The sequence below is a fragment of the Eimeria necatrix genome, genomic scaffold (genome assembly GCF_000499385.1).
Source record: "Eimeria necatrix Houghton genomic scaffold, Enh_scaff966, whole genome shotgun sequence".
Lineage (NCBI taxonomy): Eukaryota > Apicomplexa > Conoidasida > Eucoccidiorida > Eimeriidae > Eimeria > Eimeria necatrix.
The window spans coordinates 5,001-13,863 of NW_013654760.1; the positions used below are offsets into that span (position 1 = coordinate 5,001).

Here is an 8,863-nt window from a genome sequence, read left to right on the forward strand (position 1 = left end):
TCTTTAATTCTTTTAATTTAAAATATTTAAATTTCTTTATTTCTTTTAATTTAAAATCTTTTAATTTCTCTAATTCTTTTAATTTATTTTAATTTCTTTAATTCTTTTAATTTAAAATATTTTAATTTCTTTAATTCTTTTAATTTATTTTAATTTATTTAATTCTTTTAATTTATTTTAATTTATTTAATTCTTTTAATTTCTTTAATTTCTTTATTTTCAATTTTAAATTTCTTTTGAAATCTTAAATTTCTTTTTTTTGTATTTCGACTTCCACGTGGTCATTTTTGCTGATTTTTGCTGTGGCAAGCTCTGCATTAGCTGCTGCATCTGCTGCTGCTGCTGCTGCTGCTGCTGCTGCTGCTGCTGTTTCGGGGCCTCCAGGCCTTCATGTTGATTTTTTTCTTCACTCAACCTTCTCGTCTGCCCCTCTACATGACTGCCGACATCCTCCACGTTTCCAAAGCGCTTTACCGCCGCGTGCTTTCCTTCCGCAAGTACAGGGCCCTCTCCAAAAACCTCGATTCCAGGTCTTTTTTCCCCTTTTTTCTCCTTTTTTGTCCCTTTTTTGTCTCCTTTTTGTCCCTTTTTTGTCTCCCTTTTGTCCCTTTTTGTCTCCTTTTTGTCTCCTCCTTTTTCTGCTTTTCATTTCCTCTTTCTCGGCGTTTTTGGGGCTTCATTTCCGTCGTTTTTCGGCTTTTCTGGTTTTTCTTTTTTCCCTTTTTGTCTCCTTTTGGCCCCTTTTTTGTCTCTTTTTTCTCCTTTTTTCTCCTTTTTTGTCCCTTTTTTGTCTCCTTGTTGTCCCTTTTTGTCTCCTTTTGTTTCCTCTTTTGTCTGCTTTTCATTTCCGCTTTTTAGATCATTTCGGGGCCTTATTTCCGCTTTTTTTTCACTTTTTGGGCTCCTTTTTGTCTCTTTTTTCTGTCTCCTTTTTGTCTCTTTTTTGTCCCCTTTTTGCCTCTTTTTAAGAGGCAAAAAGGGGACAAGTTGTCTTTTTTTTGTCTCTTTTTTGTCCCTTTTTTTGTTTCTTTTTGGTCCTTTTTTTGTCCTTTTTTTGTTTCTTTTTTGTCCCTTTTTTATTTCTTTTTTGTCCCTTTTTGTCTCTTTTTTGCCCCCCTTTGTGTCTCCTTTTTGTCTTCCCTTTTTGTTTTTTTTTGTCTTTCATTTCTCTTTTTTTTATTTCCTTTTTGTCTCTTTTTTATTTCCTTTTTGTCTCAAAATCCTTCTTTTTTCACCACCCCATGCCTCCAGCTGCTGCTGCTGCTGCTGCTGCTGCTGCTGCTGCTGCTGCTGCTGCTGCTGCTGCTGCAGGTTCCCAGACGCAACAGCAGAAGAGCTGGAAGCAGCAGACACCTGCATTATCTGTAGAGACACCTTGGCCCCTGGCAGCAAAAAGCTGCCCTGCAGCCACATATTCCACATTGACTGCCTCAGGTCAGCAGCAGCAGCAGCAGCAGCAGCAGCAGCAGCAGCAGCAGCAGCAGTGGAGTAGCACCAGTAGCAGCAGCAGTAGCAGCAGGAGCAGCAAGAGCAGCAGGAGCTGCGGTAGCAGTAGCAGCAGCAGTAGAGTGACAACATTAGCAGCAGCAGCAGCAGCAGTAGCAGCAGCAGTAGAGTAACAGCATTAGCAGCAGCAGCAGCAGCAGCAGTAGCAGCAGCAGCAGCAGCAGCAGCGAGTGAGGGCAGCGGTAGGGATAGTTGGCTGCTAGGCGGTGGAAGAGATTGGGCAGAGCCACACCACGAAAATCAGCAGCAGCAGCAGCAGCAGCAGTAACAGTAGCAGCAGCAGCAGCAACAGCAGCAGCAGCAGCAGCAGCAGCAGCAGTCTTTTTGCATTTTTGCTGCTGTGTTTCAGGGCCTGGCTGGTGCAGCAGCAGTCCTGCCCCACTTGCCGAGCTGACATTCCTGTGGAGCCGCCGAGAGCAGCAGCAGCAAGAGAGCAGCAGCAGCAGCAGCAGCAGCAGCAGCAGGACCCAGCAGGTGGCGCAGCGCCTGCAGCAGCAGCTGCAGGGGCCGCAGCGCCAGCAGCAGCTGCTGCTGCTGCAGCAGACGGAAGCCTGCCCGCGCAGCAGCGGGGCAGCAGCAGCAGCAGCAGCAGCAGCAGCAGCAGCAGCAGCGGGGGCCGCCCCAACACTGGAGTCAGCCGCAGCAGCAGCACAAATCTCTTTGGGGCTTTTTCTCTTTTCTCTGAGCAAGCTCTGGGTGCGCGGCGCAGGCCTGCTGCTGCTGCTGCTGCTGCTGCAGCAGACCTCAGCTCCAGCAGCAGCAGCAGCAGCAGCAGCAGCAAGCAGCAAGCCCCAGCAGCCTGGCCAGACAGCCCAGACCAACGAGAGCAGCAGACGGAGGGGCTGCTGGCAGCACTAAGGGCTTCTCTGCAATTCGTAGGTTGCTGCTGCTGCTGCTGCTGCTGCTGCTGCTGCTGCTGCTTCTGCTGCTTCTGCTGCTGTGGCTTTGTGTAGTTAGTTCTGTGCTGCGCCGCAGCGGTTTCCGCATCGTGCTGCTGCTGCTGCTGCTCCTCTACTGCTGCTGCTGCTGTTGTGGCTTTGGGATATGAAGTGTTTGCCTTCCTGCTGCTGCTGCTGCTGCTGCTGCTGCTGCTGCTGCTGCTGCAGTGTGAGGCGTATCGGCTGCAGTCGGCTTTGTGGATTGTGGAGGCGCAAATAATGCAGCTGCAGCAGGGGAGGCTTGCTGCTGACGCTGCAGCAGCAGCAGCTGCTGCTGCTGCTGCTGCTCCGCAGCTCATGGTGCAGCAGCAGGAGCAACAGCAGCAGCAGCAGCAGCAGCAGCAGCAGCAGCAGGATGCGGTGAGCGCCGCAGCGCACGAGCAGGGAGCTCCCGGCTTGACAGTGCAGCAGCTGCACCAGCAGCAGCTGTTGCTGCAGCAGCAGCACCAGCAGCTGCTGCAGCAGCAGCTGTGGAGCCAGCAGCTGCTGCAGCAGCAGCTGCTGCAGCAAGCAGCTCTTGTGGGGGCCCTTCCCGGGGTCCCTTCTATGCCTCCTCTTCCTAGTTGGTTTGGAGCTGCAATTCCTGCTGCTGCTGCAGCAGGTGCTGCTGCTGCTGCTGCACCTGGTGCTGCTGCTGCTGTACCACCTGCTGCTGCTGCTGTCGCTTCGTGGCAGGCCTTGGGAGTTGGCCCTGCTGCAGCCGCTGCTGCGTTTCCAGCAGCAGCAGCAGCAGCAGCAGCAGCAGCACCCCCGCAGGAGGGGTCTCTTTCCCCAACTGCGGCGTTGCAGCAGCAGCAGCAGCAGCAACAGGAGCAGCAACTGCAGCAGCAAAAGCAGTTGCAACAGCAGCAGCAGCAGCAGCAGCAGCAGCAGCAAGAAGACGCTGAGCTGCAGCGGCTAAGAGCAGAGCAGCAGCGGCGGTGGTTAGCCAACAGAAGCAGCAGCTCATAACCAGCTGCTGTTCCCACCGCCACTTATTTGAAACCTAGCTAGCTAGCTAGCTAGCTAGCTAGCTAGCTGGCTAGCTAGCTAGCTAGCTAGTTCCTAACTCTTGTCGCTAGCTAGCTTGCGAACTAGCTTCGGCCGGCTAGCTAGCCAGCCAGCTAGCCAGCTAGCTAGCTAGCTGGCTAGCTAGCTAGCTAGCGAGCTAGTTATCTAACTGGCTAGCTAGCTAGCCCCCCATCCTTGTCGCTGGGTAGCTGGCTGCTGGTGGCTAGCTAGCTAGGTAGCTGTCCCTCCAGCTTCGAAAAAAGCAAGTAGAACAGCTCCGCGAGTGCTGCTGCTGCCGACCCCCAGCCACAATGCAGCAGCAGCAGCAGCAGCAGCAGCAGCAGCGGCAGCAGCAGCAGCAGCAGCAGCAGCGTTGGCTCTGGGTCGCCGCGAGCTGGAGCTGCGAGGAGTGTAAAGAAAGTCTTTCTGTGGCAAGTTTTCATAATCCAAAATTAAATTTATTTATTATTTATTTCTCTTTAATCATTTCTCATCTTTTGCTTTTTCTTAATTGCTGCTGCTGCTGCTGCTGCTGCTGCTGCTGCTGCTGCTTCAAGGGCCTCAGCGCGGCTAGCTAGCTAGCTAGCTGCTGCAACTGCACGAGCTAGCTGCTGCAGCTGGCTGCTGCAGCTAGCTGCTGCAGCTAGCTGCTGCAGCTAGCTTCTGCAGCTAGCAGCAGCTATTTGTAGGCAGACAGCTCGCCGTAGCCACTTTTAACCAGCTAGCTAGCTAGCTAGCCAGCAGCAAGCTAGACAGCTAACTAGCTAGCTAGCTGGCCGGCTGGCTAGGTAGTCAGCTGGCCAGCTAGCTAGCCAGCTAGCTGGCTAGCTAGCTAGCCAGCTAGCTAGCTAGTTGGGGGCATTTGCTGCTGCTCTCAGCTCTGAGCGCTGCAGCAGCTGCAGCAGCTGCAGCAGCTGCAGCAGCTGCAGCAGCTGCAGCAGCAATTAGGGGGCCCCCCCTATTTAGGAACTATTATTTGAAGATAATAAATAAATGAAAATATAATTTTAAATAAATAAAATTATTTTAAATAAATTAAAATGGTATTTTAAATAATTAATAATTATTAGTTGGACAAATAAATAAATCAAACTGCCCCGTTTGAGGCCCCAAAGACAAGACGAAATACCCACAGCTAGCCATGGCTAGCTGCAGCAGTTAGCAATTTGCTGCAGCAAATAGCTGCAGCAGCTAGCTGCAGCAATGAGCTGCAGCAGCTAGCTGCAGCAACTAGCTGCCGACTGCATTCTTAGCTGTGAGGCCCAATGGCTAGCTAGCTGTATAGCTAGTTGTAAAGCTAGCACTATGACTAGCTAGCTAGCTAAACAGCTAGCTAGCTAGCTAGCTGACTAGCTAGCTGACTAGCTAGCTAGCTAAACAGCCGGCTAGCTAGCTAAACAGCTAGCTAGCTAAACAGCTAGCTAGCTAGCTAGCTAGCTATTAAAAGGCCAATCTTGCCTCTAGCTAGCTAGCTAGCTAGCTAGCTAGCTAGCTAGCTATTGAAAAGCCAATCTTGCCTCTAGCTAGCTAGCTAGATAGCTAGCTAGCTAGGCAGGTCGCTGCACCAGCTAGCCAGCTGGCCAGCTAGCTAGCTAGCTGCATAGCTAGTTAGCTCCCCATGCCAGCTGGCTAGCTAGCTGGCCACATGGCTAGCTAGCTAGCTAGCTAGCTAGCTAGCCAGCTAGCTAGCTAGCTGCAGTATGTGTGGCTTCATTCGTCGGCGTCGATGTCCTCCCCCGCTGCCTCCTCCTCCCCCTCCCCCTCCTGCTGCTGCTGCTGCTGCTGCTGCTGCTGCTGCTGCTGCTGCTGCTGCTGCTGGAAGTGCTGCATGGCTAGCTGGTATTTGCTGCTGAGGACTTCGCAAATTCCGCGCAGCTGCTCGAAGGCCAACTGCAGCGCCTCCAGCGCTGGGGTGTCTGTACACCGCAGAGCCAGCGAGCGCGCGGGGTTTATCATTTTTATTTATTTATTTATTATTTATTTATTTATTTATTTATTTATTTATTTATTTATTTATTTATTTTTTATTTATTTTATTTATTTGTTTGTTTGTTTGCTTTTTTAAAGGGCTTTGAAAGGGTGCGAAAGAGCCATTTTGTTGTGGAGAAGAAACGCTTCCAGCGGAGGCACCTAAACCCTAAACCCCAAACCCTAAACCCTAAACCCTAAACCCTAAACCCTAAACCCTCGACTTGCCGGTGGTTTGAACCCTCAAGTTCATGGAGCACTGCGTGGGGTGGGGGACAGAATAACCTGCGAATTCGACTGTCTCCGACTGCAGCAGCAAAGTGCGCAGCACAGCCCCCAAAGTGTGCGTTTCCCCCGGCAGACACACTGTCAAACTCCTGCTGCTGCTGCTGCTGCTGCTGCTGCTGCTGCTGCTGCTGCTGCTGCTGCTGCTGCTGCTGCTGCTGGGTGCGTCCGGGGAGGCCGGGGAGGAAGACGCGAACGCGGTCACGGGCGCCATTGTGAATAGAACGGGCAGCTTATGCTGCTGCTGCTGCTGCTGCTGCTGCTGCTGCTGTTGCTGCGGCCGCTGCTGCTGCCGCTGCTGCTGCTGCTGCTGCTGCTGCTGCGTTAGGGGGGAACCACAGCCGTCGAGGCAGAGGGCTCAGCAAAAGCTTTAAACGCTTGAAAAAGAGCAGCAGCAGCAGCAACAGCAGCAGCAGCAGCAGCAGCAGCGGAAGCAGCAGCAGCAGCAAGCTGGGAGTCCCACCGAAGAGCCCCACAGGGTTTTCTTCCTTTTTGCTTCCAAAAGTTGAAAATAATAAAATAAATAAATCAAATTAATTAAATTTATTTTATTTTATCTTTTTTAATCTCTTTTAACTCTTAATAAACCACAAGAGCCTCCCATAGAAGGATGCTGCAGCAGCAGCAGCCCGAGGGGGCCCCCAGGGGGCCCCCAGGGGGCCCCAGGGGGGCCCCCGGGGGGCCCCCGGGGGCCCCCAGGGGCCCCCAAGAGCCAGTAAAATGGTATTTGGAACAGTCTTTGAATAAATAAATTAATTGTGTTTCTTTTTTGTCTTTGTTTGTCTTTTTTGTTCCATTTTTGTTTCTTTTTGGCCTCTTTTTGTACTTTTGGGTTTGCTGCTGCAGCAGCAGAGGCTGGGGGCCCCCTTGCTGCTGCTTAGGGGCCCCCCGCACAGCAAAAGGCAGCTCGAGGGGCCCCCGGGGGCCCCCTGGGCAGGCTTGTTGGGGTTTGATTTGCCCAGTTTGCGGCACACTCTAGGGTTTAGTGTTTAGGGTTTAGGGTTTAGGGTTTAGGGTTTAGGGTTTGGGGCCTAGGGTTTACGGCCTGCCTTATGTTGTGCACTCGACTGGGGCCCTCATCGGTCGCCAGGCCGCAACAGCAACAGCAACAGCAGCAGCAGCAGCAGCAGCAGCAGCAGCAGCAGCAGCAGCATGCAAGGTTGCCGCTGCTGCTGCTGCTGCTGCTGCTGCTGCTGCATGTCTTTGAGACAGCATCGCCTGCACACAGTCTCTCCCTAGGGCCCCCAGGGTCCTCCAGGGGGGCCCCCCTGGGGGCCCCCCACTTGGGGCCCCCTGGGGGCCCCCCTGGGGGCCCCCCTGGGGGCCCCCAAGGGACCTCCAGGGTCTTATTGGGTTTTATTGGCTGCGGGCTGCAGCAGATGCCTGGGGGCCCCCCAGGGGGCCCCCTAGGGGGCCCCCCAAAGAGGGGCCCCTGTTTAGGGGGCCCCCCAGGGGGCCCCCCAGGGGGCCCCCTTAGGGGGCCCCCTTCTACGGGGGGCCCCTTTTTGGGTACTTTGGGGGCCCCCCTGGCCCCCTGGGGGGGGGCCCCCCTGGGGGGCCCCTCTGCACTTTTTGCTGCTGATCTAAGAGAGCCTTCTGAGCCTTATGATAGGCTGAGAAGACTTGTGAATATAAAGCAGCAAGAGGTAAACCCTAAACCCTAAACCCTAAACCCTAAACCCTAGATCAGGGCGTAGACGGCGTCTGTTTTGGTGTGTGTGCATCTTGGGAGCTTCGTTCTGCTGCTGCTGCTGCTGCTGCTGCTGCTGCTGCTGCTGCTGCTGCTGCTGCTGCTGCAGGTGCAGCAGCTGCTGCAGCAGCACTCTTCGATGAATGACCCGCTGCAGCTGCGGCAGCACTATGTGTCTCACTGCCACAACGGGAAGCTAATTGAAAAGCTGCGGCCGAGGCCGCAGCAGCAGCAGCAGCAGCAGCAGCAGCTGCTGCAGCAGCAGCTTGCTGCATGCAGGGACGCAAGCGGCAGGCAGCAGGAGGTGCTGCTGCAGCAGCAGCGGCAGCAGCAGCGGCTGCTGAAGCGCCTCCAAGCCTTCGAAAACCCCCAGCAGCAGCAGCAGCAGCAGCAGCCACAGCAGCAGCAGCAGCAGCAGCAGCAGCAGCAGCAGCAGCAGCAGCAGCAGGGGAATGAGCTTTTCGAAGCTTTAAAAGCACAAGATCCCGATGAAGTGACCCTAAGTGTGGTTTGTGATATTAAAAGAAAATCCACTTTTCTGAAAAATCAAAACAGCAGCAGATTGAGCTGCTGCAGCATTGAGGAGCTGCTGCTGCCGCTCGCTGCAGCAGGTCAGCCACAGCAGCAGCAGCAGCAGCAGCAGCAGCAGCAGCACGCAGTTGTCCATTAAAAAGCTAAATAAACAAATGAATAAACAAATAAATGAATAAATGAATTAATAAATAAATAATAAAGAATAATAACGGCAATAATAAACAAATGAGAAGCAAAATGGGAGAAAAGAAGAAAATTTGCAAAAGCTGCTGCTGCTGCTGCTGCTGCTGCTGCTGCTGCTGCTGCTGCTGCTGCAGGAGCTGACGTGTTGTTGATAATGACGGACCGAGAAGCTTGGGGCGGAAGTGTAGAAGATTTAAAAAAAGGAATTAAAAGAATTAAAAATGAATTTAATTTCCAAAAAAGACCTGCAGTTGTCATGAAGGACCTCATCATACACCCCATTCAGGCGAGTTGCATGCACCTCGGGTGTACGTACACCCCGTTTTGCTTCTCCGGTCTTCTTTCTTTATGTTTATATTTATATTTATGTTTATATTTATATTTATATTTATATTTATATTTATATTTATATTTATATTTATATTTATATTTATATTTATATTTATACTTATATTTATACTTATATATTTTCCACTTACATTCCCACATTCGAACTTGCTTCTGCTGCTGCTGCTATCACTGCTGCTGCTGCTGCTCTCACTGCTGCTGCTGCTGCTGCTCTCACTGCTGCTGCTGCTGCTGCTGCACTCACTGCTGCTGCTGCTGCTGCTGCTGCTGCAGGTGGCGCAGGCCGCAGAGTTGGGTGCTGACGGAGTTTATTTGATTAATTCTGTCTTGGGATTGTCTTTGTCGGAGTTGCTGTTTGCTGCTGCTGCTGCTGGCCTTGATGCTGCTGTTGAAGTAGCAACTGCAGCAGAGGCGCAGCAGG

General features: G+C 52.2%; 3 protein-coding genes across 3 annotated transcripts; 2 read left to right on the forward strand and 1 right to left on the reverse strand.

The window, feature by feature from the left end:
* Positions 1–435: 435 nt before the first annotated feature.
* ENH_00084610 (zinc finger (C3HC4 RING finger) protein, putative) lies at positions 436–3,849 on the forward strand (the record flags this gene model as incomplete). Its single annotated transcript, XM_013583529.1, has 6 exons — positions 436–530; positions 1,312–1,364; positions 1,435–1,615; positions 1,856–2,381; positions 2,613–3,367; positions 3,741–3,849. The coding sequence occupies 6 exons, from the start codon at positions 436–438 to the stop codon at positions 3,847–3,849; spliced, it is 1,719 nt and encodes a 572-aa protein (XP_013438983.1).
* A 1,295-nt stretch (positions 3,850–5,144) lies between these two features.
* Positions 5,145–5,901, reverse strand: ENH_00084620 (DNA-directed RNA polymerases I and III subunit RPAC2, putative; the record flags this gene model as incomplete). The annotated part of the gene is made up of 2 exons (XM_013583530.1): positions 5,145–5,350; positions 5,688–5,901. The coding sequence occupies 2 exons, from the start codon at positions 5,899–5,901 to the stop codon at positions 5,145–5,147; spliced, it is 420 nt and encodes a 139-aa protein (XP_013438984.1).
* Positions 5,902–7,066: 1,165 nt separating this feature from the next.
* Positions 7,067–8,047, forward strand: ENH_00084630 (hypothetical protein, conserved; the record flags this gene model as incomplete). Its single annotated transcript, XM_013583531.1, has 2 exons — positions 7,067–7,333; positions 7,487–8,047. The coding sequence occupies 2 exons, from the start codon at positions 7,067–7,069 to the stop codon at positions 8,045–8,047; spliced, it is 828 nt and encodes a 275-aa protein (XP_013438985.1).
* Between the last annotated feature and the right edge of the window lie 816 nt (positions 8,048–8,863).